The sequence below is a fragment of the Candoia aspera genome, chromosome 3, assembly GCF_035149785.1.
Source record: "Candoia aspera isolate rCanAsp1 chromosome 3, rCanAsp1.hap2, whole genome shotgun sequence".
Lineage (NCBI taxonomy): Eukaryota > Metazoa > Chordata > Lepidosauria > Squamata > Boidae > Candoia > Candoia aspera.
Window position 1 is genome coordinate 51,373,831 of NC_086155.1, and position 27,707 is coordinate 51,401,537.

General features: G+C 40.3%; 1 protein-coding gene across 1 annotated transcript; it reads left to right on the forward strand.

The window, feature by feature from the left end:
- Window positions 1–24: 24 nt before the first annotated feature.
- Window positions 25–26,445, forward strand: KCTD20 (potassium channel tetramerization domain containing 20). The gene is made up of 9 exons (XM_063297647.1): window positions 25–507; window positions 9,403–9,467; window positions 13,581–13,773; window positions 14,599–14,779; window positions 15,067–15,169; window positions 15,946–16,066; window positions 16,708–16,905; window positions 18,837–18,947; window positions 19,487–26,445. The coding sequence occupies exons 3-9, from the start codon at window positions 13,653–13,655 to the stop codon at window positions 19,777–19,779; spliced, it is 1,128 nt and encodes a 375-aa protein (XP_063153717.1). The 5' UTR covers window positions 25–507; window positions 9,403–9,467; window positions 13,581–13,652; the 3' UTR covers window positions 19,780–26,445.
- Window positions 26,446–27,707: the final 1,262 nt, after the last annotated feature.

Genomic DNA, 27,707 nt, shown 5'->3' on the forward strand with positions numbered 1-27,707 from the left:
AGCCGCCTGCGGGGACTGGCGGCGCTTCCCAAGACCGCTGCGTGCCCACGACGCCTTCCCCCTCGTCCGATGCTGCTAGACTCCTTGGACCGTAAACTCGCCCGATGGATTGGGTTGGCCTCTCGTGCCCGCTCGATGGATTGGGGTCGGGATTTCGCACCCGAAAAATGAGGGCCATCGACCCGGAGGGCAGGAAAGCCAAAGCGTAGCCGCGCGGGCAGAAAGGGACTTTCCGCGGGAAAGCTAATCGCCACAGCGCAACCCCCGAAACGCTCTGGGGGAAAGCGAAGGCGGCGCTGGCGGGCCTTCGCTGAACGCCTGGCCAGCCTTTCCACCCGGGCCCTCCAGATGCTTTGGCTTTGCCACCCATCTATTCAACTGGAGCAAATAATGCAGGTATTCACCTTCCCTTGAGAAACGCCTGTGCGCTTAACAAGTAGCCCAAAGCCGGGACTTTTCAGCCAAGAGTTGCCGGAAAAGACACAATACCCTGATGCCGCATGACGGGTGGGTTCATCTAATTATTTATTTATTTAGAAAATGTATATGGACCTTCCCATCACACTAAACCAAAAAGAAACAAGCCACATTTTGGCTTACTGTGTGGAGTCATCCAGGCCAGCATGCCAATATTTGCTGTATTTAATTAAAAGCAACATTTGCAGTGTCAACTGGTGCCTCTCAACAAACTGTGGGTGCATGTGCAGGTTGTGTCCAGAGTCCCACATGCAAATGAATTTTTGTATTTAGATAAATCATGTATGTAGATCATGCATTAAAGTACTCCTGAAAAGTGTTACAAAGAGAGAGGAAGAGGTATTTTGCTTCCCCTGGGAGTTACGCAAGCATAATTCTGAGACATCCAAGTCAGAGCCCTCTTCACTCTAGGCCTGCACAACTTGTTTCTGGCTGAGGGTGTGTCATATCCTTTTCACTTTTAAAAAATTAGGTGAGGCAGGGACAAAAGTGGATGAGACCAGGACAAATCTAAAGTTTAAAAGAATTAAAATCAGATTACATTAGTTCAACTCACTCTAATTAGTCCTCAAGTTTCCAAAAGTATTCTTCTATCCCATTTAAAACTAGAAATGGCTGGCAACTTTTGGAAGCATTTCAGGGACCACATCACACCTCAGGTGGTACTTGTTGGGGAGGCAATTCTCGACTTCTGATAAATTAAGGCAAATATGCTGGTGCATAAGCCCAGAATGCTTGAGTTAATGCTGTTCCATGCTGCTAGTAGAGACAGCCTTGCCAGTTAAATGTGGTAAGTTTTTAACAACCAATTTGCTTTTGCTTTTTTTTGCTGCAAACTGTCTAGCAGCCTTGGATGGTATACAAATTCATGTAAAGAAATAAAGGACCAACCAATGCACTACTTGAATGAAGGGGTAAGGTTCCCAGATCTTTGCTGTCCAAATCTCATTATCAACCTGAGCCTAAACCAATCAATACAACTGATTAACTTTCTGGGCATCAGCTAATATAGGAAACCAAGTGACTGCTTACCTTCTACCAATTTACATTCAGAACACACTATTATTGAATTGTAGGATTACTAGATCTAGGATGCAAAAATCTGGATGATCCCTAGATGTCAGCAGAGACATAACATTGTCTGAATATCTTTCCTGCCTTCTAGTGGATGTCCAGATTTTTGTAGCCCAGGTCTGGCAACCCTAGTAAAAGTTAAATGTGTTATGATGGCTGTGGTCACACAAGTTCTCAGCCTTGTTCCGAGTATCCAGCCCAGAGTTTCCAGCCAAGCCCAAGCCACTGCGCCCAGCCCAGTCCTGCCACTATAGCCAAGACTTGCTCAGAAGGTCCAGTTCGGTCTCACCCAGTTTTCCAGTGCCAGCCTAGTTCTATTGGTGTTCTGGATTGTGGATATTTGTCTCCAGTTTCAGCATTGCCACATGCCCTAGCTTCTTCCAGCCTTCCAGCCTCCATCAGTGAATCGTACTCTGCTGTTCTACTACAGCCTCTTCCTGCAACCTTCTTCCTCATTATTACCCAGTTGATCTTGATCAGAACCAGCCTACCTCTTGACTATAAGGACTTATTTATTGTAAATAGTTATTTAATAAAGAGTGTTTGATAATAATCCTGCCTGGCTGCTTCATAGTCTGTTGTGACAAGATGTTTTGTTTCAAGCTCAAAACTAAGCATTTCCCATTTCATGCATGGCCATAATTATTCGATCATTTTAATTAATTAATTAATTAATTAAATGGGAAGCTGGCTTGTAGCAAAGCAGAGCACTGGCCTCAGCCACCATCTTTATTTCCACAAAGGTCGGTGGGTTTTACATATATCCCAGTTCCCAGAGACATGCTTAGAATATAAACATTATGGGTGACTACAGCTCAGGGCTTTCTTTGGAAAATAAAAATAGATTGAGCTAGTAGAGAGCATCTTGGGAGGCAGAGTGGGTAGCAGGAAGTAATCTCACCAGATTGTTTGTTTGTAATCTTACCAGTTTGTGACCAACCATTGCTGCACATGCATATTGTTTGAAATTACTGTGGGGAATTTCCTGTTTAGTTTGCATCCAGCACATTCCTAGTCATTCCCTCTATCCAGATCAGAACAAAGCACACAAGCCACTCAGTTTGGCTAGCAAAAAGTCTAGCTTGATATTTATTTATTAAATATCAGCAAACATCAAAAAGAGTTAACTGGCAAAACCAGGATAAAAGGCAGGAAAAAACGGACAGCAAGGTATGAGCAACAGGCAACAGTTTACATTATCTAGATACAGTATGTATATCTGTCAAAAGGCACAGAACTTTCAAGAGCCACTGGAAATAATACTGTGGAGATTAGCATGAAGAATCCCAAAGGAAACAGCCGTTGCTTATTCTGGCTTTAAGCTTTTTATGTACATAACAATAGCGGAGTAAAAATGGAAAATAGGAGACCAGATGATCCCTCTATTCTGAGCCATGGAAGAAACAATTTGGTGAATGGGATGATGTATCCATCACTTAAGACACTTTCTCAACATTTCTAATGTGTCCACTAACTCCAAAAATGTTGAAGGGGGAGAAAAATCTGTATTCAGTGGTAGTCATGGGGTTATGTCAACATTTGCAAAATAGTGGGCATGGTATCATGACCTTTTGTATGTGCTTCTGCAGTTTCAGAGACCTCCTGGTCTCTTTCTTATTATCCTTCAAATGAATGTTATTCACCTTCAAAGCTTGAGATCTCTGGACACTTGAAAAATCAGTATTTTTCTTAGGGAGGTTTGTCTAGCACTTATTTTCATTATTTCACAGAGGCACTAAATGTCTTTGCGTTCCCTCAGAATGACATATACAGTCCACTGTCCTTTAAGCTTTTAGACCTTCCCTCCAAGTGGGGGGGGATTCCTCTTTTTTACTCAGTGCATATCCCATGAGGTGTTTTCAGTTACATGAGCCACCAGGAGGCTGACTCTGTGACTGGTTTTGTCCTACTGGGGACACATCAGACATAGCTAGTTAGAGCTTATTCTATGGGGTTTGAACCCTAAGGTTTGAGGAGCCCCCAATAGGATGAAACGGGAACTGGAAACATTCTGTCTTGTCTCAGGCTTTTTAATGTGTTCATGGTAATAGCTTTAATGCTGTTGCTATATTGCTACTTTTTGTTTGTTTAACTTCTTTGTTCTTGTTCTTAGAGATTTTATCATCTCAGAAATATACAAGTCAATCAATCAGCACTTTTCTAAGACAGATTTCCTTCCTCAGTAGATTGCCTGAATTCACACATTGTGCTAGGCCATGGTTTAGCCATGATATATTAAATAAACCACAAATAGCTGGGTTCACACCCCATTAAACAAACTTTGGTTTACAGACCATTACTGCTGGATTGCCTTACCATAATAAGCAAAACCAAACAAATCACTTAGCTTGTTGTATGGTGGTATGTGTTTGGTATCATACAGATACATTTTAATGAAATCTTGTTTGGTTAAAAGGCAAATTATTAATTTTTTATTATGTGGACATTAAAGTAGTAATAACCCACATGGAAATATATTAGAACAGCATAAAAATTGAAAGAAGTATACTCTGACCCCAGAGAATCAGTGCAGTTCATCAACAGTACATAGAATTTAGAGAAGCTACCAACAAGTGGGTAGAGAGCAGTTATCCAAAGCCAGGGAAAGATGCAGCTGCTCTTTTAAGATGCTCCCAGTAGGTGTGCTAGGTGTGCACACCAGGGGCATTTGTACAATTGAAGCCCTGCCCCCTTTTTACATGTGTTGCAACACACGTAAAAAAGGGTGGGGCTTGATCATGCAGTCACAGCCTCCATCTTCGCTTTATGGACTCCTCTCCCTCTTCTGCAGACACCTCTGGTGCACACACACTCCAAACCATATTTTGCCCTTTGAATCCAGACCTCTGCATATCCCTACCAGCAAGGCAAACATCTCTCCATTATCTCCAAGAAAGCCTGGAGATTAGGGAAAACATCAGCTCATTGGAGGTATAGGTCTTCACAGGGGAGGGAAAGAGGGAGAGTGACAAAACGTGCGCTGTTCTGTCATGATGCAAGCGTGAAAGGAGTTTGTATTGTGATGTCACTATGTGTGTTTGAGCATCATCATGGATAGGAACCAGTGCCTATACTGGAGGCTGGCAAATGCCTTTATTTTCAAAAAAGAGGGCCCAGGAAACATAAGTTAGCCTGGCATTGCTAGCTGGGAACATTCTAGAGTTGTGTTTTTTAACCTTGGCAACTTTAAGAGGTGTGACTTCAACTCCCAGAATTCCCCAGCCAACCCCATGGAGATTATGTATAAGATACTGTAGACCTCCAATACCTATTTCACTATGGATACAGGCTGCAGGGGTCTGCTACAGAATCAGAGTTAGAAGTGGCCACTTAGTTATTGAATCCACCCCCTGCAAGTGTCATGCTGGCTGGGGAATTCTGAGAGTCGAAGTCCACACATCTTCAATTGCCAAGTTTGAAAAACACTGGCCTAAAGCAGATCATGAAGCAATCACACTGTGGCAGGTTTCCTGGATATGTTGCTGCTTTAACTTTTATTCTTGCACTTCTATGATTCTGTGGCAGACCCATGCAGCTCATATACATAGTAAAATAGATATTGGAGGTCTATCTTAGGCATCATTTCCGTTCAAGAAAGATTTTCAGGGAAGTTCAGAATGGGTATGTTGCTGCTGGCTGTTTCCATGCATATTCTCATCAAATCATTCTCATCTGTGTTTGCAATTGTGGCTACAGAGCTTGAGGGGGGTGGGTGGGGGTGGCAGTTATTCCTAGTTAGTTGATCTTGAATTAAAAGGTTGCATGTGGTATTTATTATGTATGTACATCCTGTGGGCATCGTCAAGAGCATTAATTCCAAAAAACAACAGGATGTCAGAAGTTCCATGGGGTCACCAAATTTACATGCCTTCTTTACCTGAATGTTTGATTTTCTTTTCCTTTCTGAAACTCCTTATTTATTATAGTCTGTGTGTCTGTTTAGGAGACAGTGCTGTTCAATAAGAGCAGGGTGTCCCAAACTGTGAGGTGTACCTCCCTTGGGGAGGCACAGACAGAGGCCAGGGGAGATGTGAAGAACCTTTTAACAACATTGTTACAATAAATCCACCTTTCCCAAACTTTCATTGTTTGTGTTCATTTTGGTGTTTGGATTTTTAGGGGAGGTGTGTACATCAAGATTATACTATAGCAGTGTTTCTCAGCCTTGGCTGGCAGGGGAATTCTGGGATTTGAACTCCACACATCTTAAAGTTGCCAAAGGTGAGAAACCCTGCACTAAAGGGAGGTGTGATGGCAGTGTAGGAACTGCTCAGTTATAGATTTGGAATTTAAATACTCTGGCACTAAAGGGTTAATAGCGCAATATAAGGTGGGAGAATAGAAGTGTGGTTGTTGCCATTTTTTAAGGCATGCAGTTTGAACTCATATCCTTTGTAGGGCAGTATTCCAAGAAGATCAAAGGTGCTGAGAACTGTACAGTATAGGCATGTTCCCTCTTGTTTTCCTATGTGCTGGGCAGGGACTCTTAATTTGAAATAATACTCATGCATAATCATTTGGGTTTAGAAGGGGTTGGGATTGCTACTACAGCACAAACGCTTTAAATATCGGCTCTTCTGCTGCTTGGATTTAGCCACATCGTCGTTATTAAAAGTAGATTTTAAGGCTGCAGCGCTGATTCATTAGCTGGGATCTTTTAGTGAATGCGTGTAAGTAGATGATATAATTTGCCCTCAACATTTTTCTGTATGAACTTGAGTCCAGAATAGAATTTAATGTTGAGCAGACCAAAGTTTTCCGCGCATATATTTGATTACGGCCTGAAAGAAACAGAAAGTGTTTTTCAATCGTGTGGAGATTTCTGGCCCTTTAAAGGTAGTTTACGTTACGTGATTGAGACATGGAAAAAGTATCGGCGGAAAGGCTAAACATTACAATTTAGAAATCTTCCTGGGACGGTTAAAACCGGCCATGAGAAAGCAAAAAAAATCTTTATGGGGAAAAAAATCCTCATGGTTTTGTGTTGGAAGGATTCCCTTGCAGGTTTCGTGCAAGGGGCCTTCAGGAGGAGCGCAAAACGAGCAGGGAGCTTGAGTACGGTTTTTTTTGTGATCCTTCCTTAAAAGATCCCGGGGTTGGGGACATGTTGGACTCAGCAAGAGCATCCCTTGTTCCAGGGCGATGCTCCTCCATTGAGAAAGAAAGCCGTTCCAAAGGTTAATGATATTGTAGATTGCAGCTTTATTAGTGTCGTTTTTCTTTTAATTTTTGTCTACATAAATACAGAGGTGTTTAATTCTGAGATTCAGCAAAAAATAATTCGGATCCCATGGATTGATTTGTTTTTCTAGGGCAATTTGTCAATTTGGCCCTGTTACTCAACCAACATTCAGGAAAACTGTTTTGGATATTGAATTTTTTTTTTTTTTTTTGGTATTGGTAATGAGCAAATATAATTTTAGTTGAGATCAAGGTTTCTCAGTACAAAAGTGTTAATTAATTTACACAAAAGTGTTAATTTACATTAAATACATAAACGTGGGAACATTTTAAAATAAGTGTCTTTTCTGTTATGTGAACGTAAGTTAGCTGATGCATGACCTGACAAAACAAAAGATAAAAACCTTTTTAAAAGCTAAAGTAACCTCTGTTTTTTAAAACAATCAACAATGCGGAACAAGGAATAGTAGCAGAATCTGCTGTGTTGTGATATACTGAATGTGCCAAATTCCCAAATACCTTGATGCCGTGAAATCTGAGAAGTAATGCAGATAAATCAGATTTCAGAGGGAACATTCAGGAAATTTGGAGGAGCAAACACTAAAAAGATGGTGCCTGGTACATTTATCTGCTTTCTGTCACCAGAGCAGGGCTGTGCCTCAAGTCCCGAATTAACAAGTAGACTGAAGAATTCTTTCCTTAATGTCTCCTGTACTGATGAGGACAAGAACGTTGCATTTTCTCCTAAAACAAGCTTCCTTCCACTTTTTCACCCAAGTCATTAATTAAAAATTTGAAGAGTGCAGGCCTAACATTTTACTTTGTGACATCTACTTATTACCCCACAAAATGACAGAGCACTGCCATATGACGTTTTAATAGAACTGGAGTGGGATTTTTTTTTTTTTTTGGTTAAAATACAAAGATGGGTTTCCCTTTATTAGATGTGCTCAAGCAGAGAGCCATCTGTTGTGCCTGTTTTCATAGAATCCTAGAATTAAATGGTTGGAATAGACCTTGGAGATGATCTAGTCCTACTGCTAAAGAAAGTATCTTCTGTCCAAAAGGAAGTGCAGCATCACACATCACTATAGCATAGGAATCAGTGTTAATGAATTAGTTGTACTTCTAAATCCTGTGTGTGGGTATTATGAATGCTAAAGAAGTGCCAAGATAATCTTCTATTGATGTTCATGTACTAGACATGCCCATTTCTTTTTCCTTAGAAATAATCCTTAGATTATTGGGCATCTGAGTTTGCATATTCCAAAAAGGGTTTATAAATTGCTGTTATATGCATTTGTAACAAACATTTGTAAAGGATCTCCTAGCACTAGAGAGGAGTCTGAAGCACTTAGAGCTGCCAACTCACACTAAGATATCACATACTAATTTGACTGAGAATATTACCACTCTGCAGTGATGTTTACATTACAAGGAACAACAATTTATCATTTGTTCCAATTAACAGATCTAAGATACTCACTTCATAGCCCACCCAAGTTTTCAGATAAGAGCACTGCCTTGCCATTTTGGGGTTTGGATTCCCTGTAGGTTAATCTAGTGTGACTTTAAGGATCAAATAGCAGCTGCATGCCACACCTCCCTAATCAATTAATGTAGCATTAATTTACATTTTAATTCACAAAGGGGAAACATCACACTTTCCAAGTTATAAGGATGACTAAATATACTACTTTCCAATAGTCAAAACTTGCCATTCATTAATCAGAAAAAGAGGAAGTTATAAATTTCGTCCTCTGACGGTTAAAAGTTCCTAGCTGAAAAATGAGTTTTCCTCAAACCTTCTTGTTTCCAAGTAAATATTAAAAAAGCATTAAATGTCTGGAAATGTTTGTCGTGCTTTAAATTACCTGAAGCAAAGTAATTTTTTTCCAGTTGTTTTTTACCTATCCAACTCTGCTGCTATTTCTTGTAAACAACATTTAAATATTAATGTTGTTCTGGAAGAGTTGCTGGTTTTGTAGGTCTCTTTCTTTTAATTATATATCAACCGTATGGAGAATAGCAGGAGAACAAAGGAAATAATCTTCTGTGCTTCTGTGGCTGTAGAGTGAGTAATGCTAGAAAGCTAGAAGAGCAAGCATTATCCATCAATTATACGTTGGTCGGAATTGCTTACCTCTCTTTCTATATTTAGATGAGCATTGTATTTCTAGTTTTTTCTTTTTATTCTTTTAGGGGTTTTTTTTAGTTTGTATTAGTTTTTATCTTTTTAATTTTAATGTTTGATAAAATTACTATTAAAAAAACTTAATGCACCAAGACAACATTTTTCCAATATAAACGGTCCCCATCTGCAGAGGGGCCTTCCTGGAAAACCAGCTCTAGATGGCTTTCTGGAATTGTAAAAGATTGGAGCTTCCCTAGTCATGGAGTGGGTGGCAGATGCAGCTTCATAACTGTGGGGAAGTGCAGCACAAAGAAGGCCCAATTCCAAAGAGTCTGTAGTGGTAATACTCTTTCAGAGTGGGAAACTAATGCTTTATCTTTGTCCTTATCGTTTTTAAATATTAATAATTTAATTGTATAATTTGACATCTCTATATATCTAGTACCATCTTTTTAGCACATTAAGAGATGTATCCTTTTGTGGGCTTTACTTTTTTTTTTTCCTTCTCTGTTTCATCTCTTTTTTTTTTTCTGCAGATACTTAGAATATATGTTTAAAAGCCAATTATCAGAGTGCCTCCACCAGCCTTCAAGCCTTTCTGGTAAGATATGGAGGTCTTCCCAGGAATGGGAGGGGGGCTTCGTGCTGTGCCTCTCTGTCAGCTGTCTTTATCAGTGATGGATTCCAACTGCAATGCTCATGTCTAAGGATATGCAAGGTCATCACCCCTCCTCTCCAATTTTCCTAATGTGCCCCTTGAAGAGAAGCAAAAACAATGTCAGCCTTTGTGTAAGCATAATAACTACCTTGGATAGTATAAAAATGGAATTGGTTTCCCACCCTTTTCATCTGGCCTGGCTTGTTTGGGAGAAGATCCAGATCCAAAAGACAGAATCGTTGCACAGCAGGGCCGCAACTAGGGGGACAAGCGGGGCATGTGCCCCGGGCGCCGTGCAGGGGGGCGCCAAGAAGAGTGCTGGGGGGGTGCCAAAATGGGTGCAGAATTCATGTTTGCCCCAGGTGACACAGACCCTAGTTGTAGGCCTGTTGCATAGTGTCTTTTACTGTAATGCTGTCTCAAAGTTCCCTTTACAGCTGACAGAATGCCCTAAAATAGTCCCAGGTTGATGAAGTTGCAGGGGACAGACCATGAGGAAAGTGGGGTGGAGGTAGCTTGACCATGAGGGGAACATGAAGGAAGTTCTGCTCTGCAAACATCTGCTTATGGAACCTGCCAGGTTCTTGGCCTTTGCCTAAGCCACAAGTTCTTTTCCAAGCACAATGTACATGGAGTATCTTTAGCGAGATTTGTTGAGAAGAAGGGGGTGGGGTACAGCCAATATATCCCTATTATATGTTATGGTGGAGTCTTCCCTCTTTTCTTTTTTACTACTGTTCTGCAGACTGGTCCCTGTCACGAAAGCTGGAGGGCAGCTGTTTAAAAAATTGTCCCCTGAATCCTTGTCAATCTGGAAACTAATCAGTACAGAAGCACTGAGCTCTGGAACCAGGTCTGTAGAGGTTATAAACATATCCTGATAGAAATTTAATATTTCTTAATTAAACATGAGCATACCTTTAATACTTCCATATTGGGAGAAAGTGTTGTAATATGAGAGGGCAAGCAAATAAATCCCACTGGGTTTTGTGGTAATACTGCGAACTGTGTGCGCTTCAAAAATGATGCAGGATGATTTCAGGGTTCCATGCAAGTTCCCCAAAAGGTGCCTTTAGTTTAAGAGCTGTGTTAACTTTAATAGTAGATATCTTGAGACACCTGCTTTTTTTTCAGGCTTGTTCAAGTTCCAAAATACTTCTTTCAAATCATTTTTGGAGGCATGTGCAGCCCTAGTAACCTTACCCCTGTATTCACAGTCCAAGCTAAGCTGTGACATGCCTTGTTTTGATTTTGGTTTAGCTTGTTGTTCAAATATAGCAATTGTGGTTTATCAATAAACCACAGTTAAATCAAGGCTTGGCACTATGTGTGAACCCAGGCACTACTGTATATCCATACAAAGACCGAAGGTAATATGTTAAGCATAAGAAGAATTCCAAAATACATAAAGGGCGCATACCTTCCTTAAGTCAGGTTGCCAAAAAATGGAAGATTTTGAGTTTATTGGAACTCTTGTTGGAACAAGCAAGATGAAGGATTCATCACTGACCAAGAATATCTCTCAACTTGCGTAGTTGTCTAAGCCATAATCTGATAATGATTTTAAGTAGGAAGATGAAGAGACAGAAAGGCAGATCCCTGGAACAAAAATCTACTCTAAGTCGCATGTTGCTTCTGAGACCTGCAGTGAAATGTGCTCTGTTGAGAAGAAAAATTAAATACATTTGTATGTCAGCCAGTATCTCATGATCCTATTTATAGAACTGGATTTATTTTTAAATGGGAATATGTCAATAGGATAGTTTTGGTTTGCTAATAAAAAATGGCTAAATGGAGATTGGAAAAACAAATGGGTATTTCATTAGGTTTACAGTGTGACTTTAAATATTGTTCAATAGTTTGCGGGTTATATTAGCTGCTAATTTAGAAAATCTTAGATGCTGTTTGATGTAGTGGTTAAGAGAGCCAGCTTAGTTTAGTGGTTAAAGCATCAGGCTAGAAACTGGTTGACTGTGAGTTCTAGTCCTGCTTTAGGCACAAAGCCAGCTGGGTGACCTTGGGCCAGTCACTCTCTCTCAGCCCAAGGAAGTAGGCAATGGCAAATCACTTCTGAAAACCTTGCCAAGAAAACTGCAGGGACTTGCCCAGACAGTTGCTAGGAGTCAAGACTAACTCGAAGGCACCCCCTCCCCACAAAAAGAGCCTGTTTGCTCGTTTGTCTTCTCATTGCCGAGGACTAGGGCTAAGAAGACAGCATTACCTTAGAAACATGAAAATGTAACAGAACGATGAATTTGCCACAAAGAAAAGTTAATTAATTTGCAGTTATCATTTAATTTATACACTTATTATTCCCGTGTACTGTTTCTTCAAAAAGGCAATGACATAAGGAAGTACGGCTGATGAGGCTGCTTCACAAATGGCATTTTCCTTTGGACGATGTGCAAATCTGTGAATATTAGTGTACCTATCTCTTGTGATTAGGTCAGTTGTTTGGTTTGCTGCGTGTAAACCGTTGAGAATCTGCTGTTCGCTTCAGCTTCCCAATAAGAATATATCTAGCAGAATAGATACTTGCACTGTCTGAACACGTGATGCCCTGCAGTGGTACTCTTTTCCCATCCATGTGTGTATGTGGGAAGAGAAATCTTGTATGAAATCGATGCTCATGGTTCCCTGATTGATTATGTGCCTTCAAATCACTGTTGACTCCTAGCAACCACATAGATAGATTTTCTCCATGATGATCTGTCCCTAACCTGGTCTTTCAGGTCTTCCAATGGTGCACTCATTGCCACTGTAACTCAGTATGTCTGCCTTGCTGCTAGTCATCCTTTTCTTCTCTTTCCTTCCATCCTTTCCAGCATTAGATCTTTCTCCAAAGAGCTAGGTCTTTGCATAATGTTTTGGTAAATGTAAGGGCCAAGTAAGAAAGAAAGACATTTAAGTTATTGTCAGGCTCCCTTCTCTTTGCTTGCCTGCCATTAAGCATTACTACACGTGTCAGCCTGCTACATGCATAAGGAAACCCGTGTTGCCTTTGCAGGCATTTCTTCATGCAGCTTCACAGACATTCTTTAGCCATTAGAGCAAGGACAGCCACTGGTGAGACACCTGCATTCTTAATCATCTCAACAAACTAATGAGCTGGGAGGGGGGAAGTCAGGAGTGAGAATGAGCTTGCTTACAAGACAGGGAGGAGGGATGGGGGATGAGGTCAGAGGGAAAAGAAACACTTTGAATGCTTGGTGCCAAAATCCTCACTCAGAGCTTTGATACTGTCCTATGTTAATCGGATTATTAATAAAGAATTTCTAAGCTAAGATCCTGGTACTGGGACAGTCACAGAAAGAGAAAAGAAGCCATATGAAGTCACAGTCCACATGGTGAAGTGGTTAGAGAGACTTCCCCAGCCTGGTGTCCTCCAATTTCCAGACATAACTGTGTGCAGGCCAAACATATCTCATGGACACCAAATTGAGTCAGGCTGAGTTAAGAGTGTGCTGTTGAGACCAGAGTCTAAATTTCCATTCAGGTTTTATTGGTTTATGATTTGGACCATGCTTTACTGCGGTTAAAATTTTGATAGTGGAATTAAGGGATACAAAATGAGTAGGAACATATCATTCATATGGTTAGGCTTATTTTAGGCTTTGTCTTGTTTTTAAGGGTGATAGGGCTATTCTAGGGCTTATACTACAGTTTTCATATTTATTTATTTTATATCCCACCTTTATTACTTTTATAAATAACTCAAGGCGGCGAACATACCAAATACTCCTTCCTCTTCCTCTTTTCCCCACAACAACCACCCTGTGAGGTGAGTTGGGCTGAGAGAGAGTGACTGGCCCAAGGTCACCCAGCCAGCTTTCATGCCTAAGGCAGGACTAGAACTCACAGTCTCCTGGTATCTAGTCCGTTGCCTTAACCACTAGACCAAACTTCCATATACTCTGAAGTGGTGGGAAAGCATGCAGAAGGGCCTTCAAAGGCTGCCTATGGCCCTGGCATCTGCATCTTGCTCGCTCCTGATTTGGGGAAAAAATAGACTGAGTGGTATTGTCTTGATGTAAATCCCTTTTCTCTTTCTTGTAGGACTACTTTTCCAGTTAAGCGGTCAGTTTGCAATACAGATGCCTCTAGTTAAATATTAATCATGCCACTGGAATGGAGAGATTGAGCAATCAAGAGCTTGAAAACTTAGCTTCTTCAACCCATGATCAGGACAAAGGCAGTGTGAAACAGGGCAGTCACAGTATTAACATGTTTCCTTTGTGTAGAAATCATGGTAAGGACAAAAAGTTTTTTTTTAACTTACCACAAAACATGGTCTTGTGTATCTCTTTGGGATTGAGCTACTTAATAGCTACATTTTCATGGAATGGGTAAGCCAATTGCTACCATACTGTGAATAAGTTGCACTGTGGTGTGCATAGCCCATTAGGTTATACTTGACTCTTCTTGATAATGTAAAAACCTAAATAAATCAATTGTAATCAAGTGGAATGAATCAGTTGTAACCATATGGAATGAGCCAAGTGTGAAAACAAAGGCACTCCAATTCTATCCCTAGATAAATTCATACCAGCTGTGTCAAAACTCATGTATAAACACATGAATGCATTATCAATAATTGTTTACGAAGTTTGGATCAGTCCTCTGTGTGATCAGACTGCTAAGGATTCTTCCACACAATACTTTTATTATGTAATCACCCTGCCCAGGACATGGACCTTTACTAGGTGTCATACCAATGACAATTTCCATCTGGACCCTTCCTGTATTTTCTTACCACTTCTTCCATCTTTTTCCTACCACAAGAAGTTAGGGTGGAATTATTGTGCATTATTTTTTATTGATTCATCTAGAAGAGCCTGTCTATATGTATTCTAAACTAGTGATGCCTTTTCTTTTGACATTGGAGCATTTGTGTATTTATAACTCAATTCATTTTGAGTTACAGGTGAAGTTTTTAAATCTAATGATTGATGCCAGTTACTTAGATGCTGCTCATATCTGATGTGTTTAGGAGGAGAGCTCAGATCTGCTTTTCGCCCAGCAAGTCCTTTGTGTTCTGATGTCTTTGAAGATGCCAATATTATTTTCTTCCCAGCAGGGGGTAAACGAAATCAAGGCTACTACACTACACAAGAACAGTTTGGAAACAGTACTAAAAACTTGAGCAACAGTCCACAAGTCCAAGCACCAGAGAAAGTGACTCTTGTTGTAGATGGAGCAAGATTTGTTGTAAATCCACAAATTTTCACAGCCCATCCTGATACAATGCTGGGAAGGTAAGTGATTCCGAGTTGGAAAGAATTCCAGAAGCTGTGCTTTCCTATCTTAGAGATTTGGCCAAGTTAAGCATGAATCTGAATTGTATGTGTAAAGTTATATCTAGTGATTAGATTCAGGTTTCCTATTCTATGTTAGCAATTCTAGGCTTCAAAAAACGAAAACTTCTTAAAACCTGAATGGTTCTCCTGATAGTCCCAAATAACAGCTTGCTATTGTAGAAATTATTCTTTGCTTAAATGGTCTTAATTTGATCTACCTACTTTGATTTCTTTCTGCTTTTCAGAATGTTTGGACCAGGACGAGAATATAACTTCACTCGTCCAAATGAGAAGGGTGAATATGAAATTGCAGAAGGCATCAGTTCTGCTGTTTTCCGGATTGTCCTGGTGAGGAATTCTATGATGTTTCAGAAACAGGGCTGTTCCTCCTGTTTCTAAAGTCCCTGTTTTTGCCTTCAGCTTCACTGGAATTCTGAATTTCTTGATAAGTATTTTCTATTCTGTTTGTAGACTTCAGATTTTTCTCTCTCATTTTTCCCCATGTTGTTCTTTTAAGGTAGTGCCTACTATTTTATTTGTTTATTTGTTAGATTTATATCCCATCTTCCCTCCAAGAGCTTACATGGGGATCTTAGTTCATTTTTATCCCCACAGCAGCAATCCTGTGAGGTAGGTTAGGCTGAGAGAGTGACTGGTCAAAAGTCACTCAGTGAGTTACAGTGGCTAAGAGTGGATCTGATCCTGGGTCTCCTGCTCCTAGTCCAGCACTTTAGACCCTACACCACATTAGATGTATTGCTCTCTAAGTTAGATTGGGTTTGAATCCCAAATCCACATGGGAAAAGACTTTGAATTCTGGAAGTTGAATTCAACTCACCTAGCAGACACCAAGATGAGGATGGTTGATTTACATCATGTTTTTATCATATGATTTATTCTCTGTTCCTTACTCAGGTAGGAAGGAAGAATATAACACTAACTATTAATGGTCAGCTTTTAAAAATAATATAGAATGATTTGTAATTATGTGCAAACTATTAGTAAAGTATACCAATATGCCTAAACCGATTACTAGATGATAGATTGCCTATGCATGCTATTTTGAACGTTTTTGATGGAGAAACTTACTACTACTATTAATATTTTATCACTTGACTTTTCAGGATTATTACAAAACTGGAATCATTCATTGTCCCGATGGAATTTCTATTCCTGATCTCAGAGACACTTGTGACTATCTTTGCATCAATTTTGATTTCAACACAATCAAGTGTCAAGATTTAAGTAAGTATAACAGTATTTGTTGCAGCCTTCCCAAAGTGGGTGCTCTCCAGATGTGCAATTCCAGAATCTTACAGCTATCATGGGACCATAGATCATGCTGGCTAGTATTTTGAGAGTTGAAGCCCAGCTCCTTTTGGAGAGATTTAGACTAAGGAACGCTCACTTAAAGGAGAAATGTATCAATTATGTTTATATGCCTTTATATTTTGTGCCAGGGATGTGGTGGCGCTGCGGGTTAAACCGCTGAGCTTGCCGATCGGAAGGTCGGTGGTTCGAATCCGCGTGACAGGGTCAGCTCCCGTTGCTAGTCCCAGCTCCTGCCAACCTAGCAGTTCGAAAACATGCAAATGTGAGTAGATTAATAGGTACCGCTTCGGCGGGCAGGTAATGGCGTTCCATTTAGTCATGCCAGCCACATGACCATGGAAGTGTCTACGGACAAACGCCGGCTCTTCGGCTTTGAAACGGAGATGAGCACCACCCCCTAGAGTCGGACACGATTGGACTTAATGTCAAGGGAAACCTTTACCTTTACTATATTTTGTGCCAGATCCTGCTGTTGAGATGATATGGGACTAATAGAGTTAGATCTGTGCCATCCAACCATATTAAGGAGAGCCATATATTGTTTATTTCCTTAGGTGCATTATTGCATGAACTGTCCAATGATGGGGCTCACAGGCAGTTTGATAGCTATCTGGAAGAGCTAATCCTGCCAATAATGGTTGGTAGTGCCAAGAAAGGAGAGCGTGAATGTCATATTGTTGTATTAACAGATGAAGACATAGTGGACTGGGATGAAGACTATCCACCCCCAATGGGGGAAGAATATTCACAAAGCAAGTATTTTTAAAATGTTACAGAAAAATACTTTTAAAGTAAAAAGCTCACACTTTTATAAAGAAGATCTCTATCAGTATCTTGTGCAAATGTCAATTTCCAAGGATCTTTACATCCTAATACACAGTTAAGAATATAAAAGTCATATTAATTGTGACACACTCTGCATTGCTGAATGTAAAATTGTATGCTTAAGGCCTTACAAGTTACATAATTTATTCTTGCAATAAATGTACAATTTTAGTTCATTAATTGCTTGGGAGATAGATAGCTTCCTTGTTGCAGCAGGAATATTGCACTTTTTTTTTAACTGCAGTATTTTTCCATGGGGAAAATGCAGTGTTTCCTGAAGTTTATGCATTGGTATTTTGAATGCTTTGTAGAACATGATTGTGAAAAGTGATATGGATATGAAGTGCATGACATCATTAATGGCAAGTCATACAATTCTGTCCCTCTACATGCCCCTGTGATTCACAAAGCAGGATCTTGTGCTTGGGCAGAGCTATACAATCCAACAGACTTCTTCAGTGCACCCACCCACTCCAGGGATGTGGGTCTTATGCTGTGGCCAAGGCATAAAGAAGTTGCTCTTGGAGTCCCCTCTTTTCCCTAAGTTTATAAAGGCATGACTGAGGCCATTGCTGCAATAGGGCGCATGACAAAAAGCTCATCCTGAATTGTCATCTGATCAGCTTTTTCATGCACTGTTATAATTTTCCAGGATATGCCATTATCAAAGGCATTTCTGCTTTTGAATGATGTAAATTGTCTTGGTCATTTCCTAGTTTTCCAAGGTGTTTTCTGAGCCCATCCAGAGCATCAGACTTTCATTTTCCAAACTTTCACAACTCAGCTTAAATGAAAGTCAGTTTTCTTCTGCATCATCTTAGTTTTTTAACAGATCTTTTTAACTTGCGAGCGCATTGATAATAGACTTTGGCAAGTCTAGTACTTCTACCAAAAAATGCAGTCAGTCATTGCTCTCCCTTTATCCTTTGCTTCCTAAAAGTAGTCCAACAGCTGATGGCCTCCCCTTCAGAGCTTCCATCCATCATGAATTAGCAAAGATTCCTCTCTCTACTAAAGTGAAATAAATTGCTTGCATTTCCCTTCCCCCTCCTTCCAATTTAGTACATTTGCCTGATGATTTTCAAAAACATTCCTACATTTCTTCAAAGAGCTATGTCTGAGCAGAGCAGTGAAGAAATACGAATATGTAAATCAATGCACTGAAAGTGAGTATCGTGCCATGTCTACATTGCATTCCAAATCCAACAGCAGGGTAGCATTTCTCTGTTGCCTTTCCAGATGTGACCTTGGCAGGAAGTTACTACACCACTGAATGGTGGATGGGGAGTGAAGGAAGAGAGATTTTGAAGAACATTGGAAGCTTCACAAACAAGATGCTAAACCTCTTTGGGGGGTTAAAGAAAGATATGTTCTAAGTAACACATTCACAAACAAAGGATATTAGAAGCTGCATGAGCAAGATGCAGAATCAGTGGGATGGGGAGGGAATGAGAGAGAAGCTTCATCGGGGCTGCAGCGTTGGTTGGCAGAGCTGGGGGCAGGTGAAGCAAGAATTTGCTCCAGTGGGAAAATAGATCACACTGTGGCTGCCAAGCCACAGCAAGAACTTTCTGAGAAAATCAGGAACATCCTGATTTAAGGGAAAGAAGTAAACATTTCTGCTTTTGCAGAAATAAGAGGAAGGGAAGAAATAGAAATTGTATCTGAGATGGGACCCTTTTGACAGTCTAAAACTGCCAGCAGGTTGGTATAGGTCTGTGGAAATCCCCTTTTTTCAGCTGAATTATTTTTCTATTTTTTTTTAATTGCCCAGTTATTGCTTGTCTTGGCAATTTAAGAATGGCAAGGTAGCTGTAGTCATATTCATTAATTTGGCTTTTTTTTTCTCACCTCCAAGTTCTATATAGTTCTAAGCTCTACAGATTCTTCAAGTACATTGAGAATCGGGATGTTGCAAAAACTGTTTTGAAAGAACGTGGTCTCAAAAATATAAGAATTGGCATTGAAGGTATGTACAGTGTTTCCTAAGTAATACCAGCTGTTAAACTTGCTGCAGTTTCCTTTTTGAGACATCCACTGACTGATTTTATTAGTCAGCCCTAATTTTGTCCAGGTCCTTGGAATGACCTACCCAGTGATTTCCTGAGAAACCTTTATGTTTAACTTCCCCTGAGCTTTGCCTGTTTCTGATGTTCTCCATTGGAGTGGGGTGGGTGGGTATTATTTAAAGTCTCCTCCTCCCTTCTGAAATTAGCGGCAGCAACCAGACTCAGGGCCAAGCTAGACATAACAGTTCATCTTTGTATACTAAATATATGGGTCAGTTCAATTTATATTTGCAGTGCAGAGGAAGCCTCTTCTTTGTATCAGTCCTATCTAGTCTCTGCCTCAAGGTGTGTTGGGATCAGACCTCCCAGGCCAAATAATCTCCTTTTAGGACGATGTTATCCTTTCTGGAAGATTTATTACTTGAACAAGTAATAAGGCTATTCATAAGGCCTGGAGTTGGTTTGGGAAGATAATTATACCAGAATAACTGTGTTTCAGGTTATCCCACTTGTAAAGAGAAAGTGAAAAAGAGGCCTGGAGGACGCTCTGAAGTTATCTATAATTATGTTCAACGCCCATTCATCCAGATGTCTTGGGAAAAGGAAGAAGGGAAAAGTCGGCATGTTGATTTTCAGTGTGTTAGAAGCAAATCTCTAACAAATCTTGTGATGGTGGGTGAAGACATAGCAGAAGATCAAGTGATTATGCTGCATCACCCTCCCCAGGTAGATGAGCTTGATCGATTAAATGCACCATACTCTCAGATGGATGCTAATGATCTGCCAGATTAATTCAGGAGCACAAATTGCTCTCAAATGGGCTTGGTTGAGCTTTTGGATGGGGACTAAATGCCCAGCTCACAACAGGATTTTCTTGTCACAGTTGCTATAGTCTCTAAATATCACCTCTTGAAGCCCAGAGGACTAATTTTATCAAATCTGCTTCTGAGGGCTCCCAAGTATTCTCTTAGGAAAACCAGGAACCTGAGGATTGAGTTAACATTTATCCCTCTGGCCAGATAATTGGACTGGAAGTAAAACAATGGAAAAGTATTTTCAGCTGACTTGAATTGAAAGTTTGACTGAGTGCCATCAAGTCATTTTCGACTCCTAGCGACCACATAGATAGATTTTCTCCATGACAATCTATCTGTAACCTGTTCTTTCAAGTCTCCCAATAGTGCACCTGTTGCCACTGTAACTGAGTCCATCCACCTGGCTGCTGGTCATCCTCTTCTCTTTCCTTCCACCTTTCCCAGCATTATAGCCTTTTCCAGAGAGCTAAGTCTTCACATAATGTGTCCAAAGGAGGATAATTTGAGCCTGGTCATTTGTGCCTCGAGTAAGAATTCTGCACTGATTTGTTCTATGATCCATCGAATTGGAAGGAATACAGCATCAAAATGTGTTGGAAGACTTTGTTAATACTAGTCTACAGTGACTCCGTTATAAAAAGTACTGTATCATGAAGGATTCCATTGTGCTGTTGCAACCATTATCAGTAGTGGTAGCAGTCAGCTTGGTATCATTCATTCCCCATGACCTGGCTGAAGTAGATTTTTATACAGGAAACATCACAGCTAGAGTGCATGCACCCTTTCTCACCTTTCTTTGTTTTCCTGTCCCAACACTGGCATAGCAGCAGAAGGGAAGATCAGAAGGACCTACCAAGGTAAGTATCTGAAGAGAGAAATTGGGTTCTGTGAATGCCCAGAGGACCACTCAAATTAGTTACAAGTAAAGAACCTGTCCTACTTTACACTTATGACTAAGTAGTGTGTACTTACTGGAAGTGAGCTAGTGGAATACAAAGGAAAGTACCATTTGGAAAAACAATGCATCATCTTCGGCTCAAACATTGAGGCAGTAATACTGGATGAATAAAGATGGCTGAATATCTCCCTCAGAGCAAAGGCTGAAAAGCAGCGTCCCTTGAAGGCAAAGAACTTCCTTGTGGGAAAGGATTCCACAGCATTTTAAAGAAAGTGACTGTCTTTTGTGGGAAAGCTTGCATTGCAGCAGCTATCCTGTGAGTCTTGAGTATGGAAGGCACTTTGTGGTTGCTCCATATGAGAGCTGTCCTCTTGGAAAGGCTGAGGAAATTGAACTTTGACAGTAGCAAGAATGTCAAGATTCCTACCATCGCTTCTCAGCCTTTTGGCTAAGATCAAGTGTTTGGTGGGGTAAGTTTCATAGTTGTCTCAGCCACCTTGGGACAATCAGGATGCCTGAGGATGGCCTTTGAAATAGTCAATTGGGAAACTTTATAATCAGCAGGATCAGCAGAAAGTCATATATAGCAGGGCTTCTCAAAGTCACACACCGCAATCCACAAAAATGATAAAATGAATTTGTGTGATTGGGCAATAAATAATATACCATTTACTTTTAATAATTAAAATTGAATTCATGTAACAAATACAACAATGATAGGACCTTAAAAGTTTATACTCAAAAACAAAACCAGTAAAATAAAAAGCTTACTTTTTTAGTGAGAAGGATGACCTTACTTTTGTATAATTCCTGAAATCTGGGTTTCATTCTAAAGACAGCTGTTTTCATTCCACTAAAGTTGGGGGTGGGAGGCAGGGAGAAAAGAAAGCCTAAAGTGCTGCAGATTGGAAAACACTGGCAGGCTGTAAGTTGCTTTTGGCTTTGGCATTCTCCCTGCACTGCCCCCTGAGGTAATAGTCACAGCCCATATTCTTTCTTTTCCCCCCTCCCTTCCTCTGTGTTGTAACTCTCAGCAGGTGAGATGGCATTAGATGCTTTGTGTCCTCCAGGCTTGATTGATCCTCCACTGAAAGGGAAATGCAGTATGTTAAAACAAAAAGAATACTCATTTAAGGCTCTGGAGCTTTCAGGAGCCTTTTGCATCAGACCTGTAAGCCTGCTGAGAAAGGAGCACAAGGAACCATTCCAGGCAACCCTCCCTGTATTATTTCATGAGCCTCTTAGAGATTGTGGCTCACACTTTGACAAATGCTGTTATATAGGAACGTCTCAGGTTAGGGAAGGCGTCTATTAGTGGCTATGTCCATTCTGGGACAGAATTTTGGACGATTTGCATTGATAGAAGAAGAGAGCAGGTACTTTCCCTGATTACAACAGCTTTTAATGGCTAGGGAACAATTGCGAATTCCCTAGTCCACTTGGGATGCGTCAGTCACTATGAGAGAAAAAAATGGATAGCCACAGTCTAAATTGTTGGGTTCTATCTGCTGTTGCAAGGAATGTTATACTTTTGGAGGTGTGCTCAATTTTGGAATAGAAAACAGGAACTAGCTTTTAATACAGGTGAGAAAGTGTTGCAGAGGCTTTGTGGATGAGGCCCGTGGACCTTTGTCCAAGGGATACACTGCAGTAAGGGTAGAACTGGAGCTACAGAATCCCTGAAAGTACAAAGAAAGATATCTATCTCCTGCAATTATACCAGGGGGCAGCCTATCAAATGATATTTCCTCACTGCTGAGTTGACGTTCTACCCATCCATCCTCAAGTCAGTAGAAGATTCTTAGTATGTTCTCTATCCTGTCTCTGTTACTTTTGTTTCAAGTCACTACCAGTCATCTGACTTTACTCCAGGCTGACAAAGCTTAACAGATTGAGACTGCACTTGGCTGTGTCAAAGTAAGGGAGAAGATGCTACTTTCACACTGATATATCTAAGGATGCCTTAGGCCTGTTTCGCTTACGGACTGTGGTTGAGATGAAGGTCATATCATGGGATACAGCAGAAAAAAGATGCCATCAGGGCATATTAGCTGCAATTAGATCTAAGTTAAGAAAAGCCAGAAGTCTTGGGAATTGAGTAAAAGGCAAGATGGGAATGGGAGGCTTCCTTAGTACAAATAAAGTCTTTAAGATTAGTATGAACGTGAATCAGGTTATCCTCTTTGGCCTGTTAATGGCTGAATAGTTTCAGGCAGGGAAGGGGAACAGGACTGCGACTGGGACTGGGAACAATGCATAATTGCTTACGGTCCCTGTGGGACTGAGATGGCAAGGATCCTGAACTGTTCTCCCAGTCCTGGAGTGGAAGCAGTCCAGTTAGATCCTCTCCCCACCCTAAGAACCATCCCATCTGAGACTTCTGAATGTGTGTCAATTGCCCAGTTGGTGATGATGGGAACTGCGGTTGTTATGGCCAGAAGAAAACTTTACCCTAGCACCTGATAATCGGGCCCTGGACCACAATTATAAGTACCAGTGGTGTAGACACTCACACTGAGACTACTAAGCCAATAAGTACCAAGCATGCTCAGTGAAGCTGGAGTAGTGGAGGTGTTCTCTCTCCTGTCTAAGTGCAAGAGGACCAAGTCCACTGCACCTATTTCATATACTTTAACCAAGTGGGCAATTCTCAACAAAGTGAATGTTTCCAACACACGTAAGAGAGAATGGCCATCACTTGGTAGCAGCCAAACGAGCAGAATGGTTTGCAAGTAGCCATATGCTCCAGGCCAGATACGGAAGATGTGTTTAGACTGCTAATTCTGGCCTTTCATCTCTTAATAATATTCATCTGTTAAGAGTGATAATATTTTTGACAGATGAGAAAGCTGTCCAAAAATCCTCAGCAATGCACAAAGGTTGCAGTGAAAAATCTGTACATGCTGCTGCTGTGAAGGTGAATGGAAATCTAGGGAGAAGTGTGAACTACTCTCAGGCGCCTGTGAACTGAGTGGGATGATTCCTGCCCAAATATCTACCTCAGCTTTAGGTGGTTCCAAAGTGGGTCTCCATATAGATGCAAAACTATGCCTGATTGACAGACACTATGTAGAAGTACCAGTTGTAATTTGTCTGTTCTACCAACTAAGTTCAGCAATCAATATGAAATGTTTTATGAAGATGCCTCTCCAAATGCCAGTGTTTGCTCTACCATCATCTGTTTTTCCGTGGTGCCCTAATCTTGATACGTAAAATCACATTGCCAAAATTGATGTTTAGTGTTGTGAAATTCATTAGGCTCTTTATGATTACATCTTTTGCTTCCTGACTGTCTTCCTCATGGGAGGTATTGCTTTAACCATTGTTCCTTCCATACCAATTGGTTGGCTTAAGCAATTGCAGCATAAGCTTCCAGCTAGCTGACTTTCCTAGTAAAAAAATGGGCTGAGATGTCCAGATATTTTTATTCACTAATCATTAAGTTATTACAGTCCTGCAGGAAGATCAGGATGCATCTAAAATTATTCAGGCTTGAGATAGGTCAGCTGTGACCATTATATAACATTCTGTGAATGGAAAAGTTTCCTTTATAGAAGGCATTAAGATCTAGTGAGGCTCCCTGAAGGAGGAAAGGGATGGAAGAGAGCTTGTAATCCTTGCATTGCCTCTCATACCGTACCAACATTTCTTAATATTGTTCAAAAGGCACAGGGAAAACGAGACCTCACTTTTCTGTAGTAAATTTGGAAATCCAGAAAGTATTATTTTGATTCTAACTTTATGGCTATTTTTAGTGAGCTGGGATGTACCCAGGGCAGACCAGAACTGTTTTCCTTCCTTTCAGCATTTCATAAACCAACTGTTTAAATCAGCATTTCTACGCTTGCCAACTTCAAGCTGTGTGGACTTCAACCCAGAGTTCCCCAGCCAGCCAACTTCAGCTAAACTCTGATTTAAATGGTGGTTTCATCTGAGTGAAACACTGGCTTGCAGAACTGCATGCATCTCTGATTTGCATGTGAGAAGGTTTGAACTAATAGAGTTAGAACTCCTGTACAAGCTCCCATTAAATTTTCAAAGCTTTATTACGGGCACTTTAATGCAGACTAAGAAATACAGATTTATCGATCAGTTAGAGAAACCTCATAGATCAGTAGAAACACAGCCAGGCTACTGCTGAATTCTATTGGCTTACGAGGAAAAAAAATCAAGCAGTTTATTCTCCAGAAGGGCTGTGTTAGAACTGAGTACTGCTAGACTTGGTTAGAATTTTGCTGTTTCTTTAGGACAGATTATACAACACATGGGGCTTACAACAGTTGAAATGTATTTTCTTGTCTTTTTAAAACAGATACATCCAGCACGGACCTAGATAAGTAGGGCCCTTCCAATATATGTAGTTCCAATATATTGGGCAATCAGTATATGCAATCTCAATAACAACTGAGTGGAAAAATCAAGCTTCCCTATTCATTAGATATTGACAAGTGTTATGATGAGGCAAAAAAGGCAAAAGCAAGTATACTTCCTACAAAAAAGGAACTGTCCAACAATATTAACTCCAGACAGCTTTTGGACCATTCATTAAATCTTCAATCTTTCAACTCCACTGCCAAAATATAGTAACACATTTTGGTACTATTACACTGCAGAATCACTACAATAAAGCACACTTAATTCCATTTCTGTACACATTTAGTCAAGAGCCAGTTTGGTGTAGTGGTTAAGGCATCAGGCTAGAAACTGGGAGACTGTGAATGCTAGTCCTGGCTTAGGCATGAAGCCAGCTGGGTGATCTTGGGCCAGTCAGTCTTTCTCACCCTAGAAAGCAGGCAATGGCAAACCACCTTGAAATCTTGCCAAGAAAATTGCAGGGAGTTGTCCAGGCAGTCGCCAGAAGTCAACACTGACTTGAAGGTACCCCCCCCCCAAAAGTGGTACTTTCAGAAAGACATGTATGATTTCTGCATTGGAACTCAACAGCCAACTAGTAAGCTACATTCACATTCAGGGGTGTTCTGAAAAACCTCTGCATATCCTCCTGCAAGGATCCTACTACTTTTCCTGTCAGGTAGGCAAGTCATTCTGCAGTTCCTTTAGACCTTTTTAGATAATGATCAGCAAATTATCCAGTAGAATGATTTAAGCACTGAAAGAAGCAAAAAATGTACTTAAATTTGGAAGTTGTCTTATTCAAAGACAACATTAAAATGGTTAACAGTTATCTTCAACTTTGGTAAAATTCAGAATAGAATTAGAAGACTTTATTTTTATATGGCCCAACCTTCTGTTCAGTGCAGGGATAATAATTAAAGTATTGCCAAGATTCAACTGACTTACTAGTTTCTACTTGGATACATGCAGTGAGGAGAAATACTTCTATGGGTAAATGTCAAAGGTTCTCTTAATGTTAAGGAAAAAAGTCTTACATGTTCAATTATAATCTGCCTTCCTATAATTTAAAATTATTATAGAGCATCTTGCACTCTGGAATGATGGGGAACTGGTCTTGATCTTTTCCTGTAGGACAGACTTTCAGGTACAATATTCAAAGAATATTGTCAATTCCCTCTGATCCCAGCTTTTATTTTTCAAAGCTAAGCATTCCTAATTTCTAAATCTTCTTTGTAATAAGACTTAGTTTCTAATCCCCTGATCATCCTCATTTCCCTTTTCTGAATCTGTTTATCTAAAACTTTTTTTAAACTCTGGTACCTAGAACTGGATGCAATAGTCAATATGGGGTCTGACCAGTGCAAAATAAAAATGGACATATTGACTCCAGTAATGAATAAACTGTCTTCTTCTTTTTTCTGGAACAAATTTTATTCGATTTAAAGAGAGAAATAAAAACTACAAAAACTACAAAGAAGAAGAAAAACTAAGTGCAAAAACACAAAAGATTTTTTTTTTCAGTTACAAAAAGATGCGGCTTCCAACTTCAAACAGCAAGGCTATACAAAAATTTCAACTATCTCTTACTCTATATTAAACCCAAAACACATTATTTCTATAAATCATTCCACTTTAACACTTAATAAAAATCACTAAGTACAGTTACTCCTTCCACTTACAGTGGATATAAAAAGTCTACACACCCCTGTTAAGTGCTAGGTTTTTGAGATGTAAAAAAATCAGACCAAGATAAATCACTTCAGAATTTTTTCCACCTTTAATATAACATACAAGCTGTACAATTCAACTGAAAAACAAACTGAAATATTTTAGGGTGAAAAAATAAAAAACTAGAATAACGTGGTTGTGTAAGTGTGCACACCCTTAGACTAATACTTCGTTGAAGCACCTTTTGATTTTATGACAGCACTCGGTCTTTTCGGGTAGGGGTCTATCAGCATGGCACATCTTGCCTTGGGAATCTTTGCCCGCTCTTCCTTGCAGAAGCTTTCCAAATCTGTCAAACTGCAAGGGCATCTCCTGTGCACAGCCCTCTTCAGGTCACCCCACAGATTTTCAATTAGATTCAGGTCCGGGCTCTGGCTGGGCCATTCCAAAACTCTGATCATCTTCTGGTGAAGCCATTCTTTGGTTGCTTTGGAGGTATGCTTTGGGTCATTGTCATGTTGAAAGGTGAAATTCCTCTTCATCTTCAATTTAGCAGAGGCCTGAAGGTTCTGTGCCAAAATTGGTATTTGGAATGTTCATAATTCCCTCCACCTTGACTAAAGCCCCATTTCCAGCCGAAGAAAAGCAGCCCCAAAGCATAATGCTGCCACCACCATGCTTCACTGTGGGTATGGTGTACTTTTTGGTGATGCACAGTGTTGTTTTTGTGCCAAACACACTTATTGGAATTATGGCCAAAAGATTCAAAGAAAAACATCCAAGTTCGGCTTCATTTTGCAAAAACCTACATCAAGTCTGACAAAAGCATGTGGGAAAATGTGTTACGGTGTAATGAGACCAAGGTTGTTCAGTCCTCCATTCCCACCAGAAGCCAATAAACTGTCTTCCTCTTGATGCAGCCATATATTGCATTTAGTTTACGCAAGCCACGCTGTAAACTGAGTTTGAATAAGCAGTACAAC

Coding starts and splice junctions, on each gene's coding strand:
- KCTD20 (XM_063297647.1), top strand. CDS start 13,653: ATGGAGAGATTGAGCAATCAAGAGCTTGAAAACTTAGCTTCTTCAACC. Junction 14,780..15,066: donor CCTGATACAATGCTGGGAAG/GTAAGTGATTCC, acceptor TCTGCTTTTCAG/AATGTTTGGACCAGGACGAG. Junction 18,948..19,486: donor TATAAGAATTGGCATTGAAG/GTATGTACAGTG, acceptor ACTGTGTTTCAG/GTTATCCCACTTGTAAAGAG.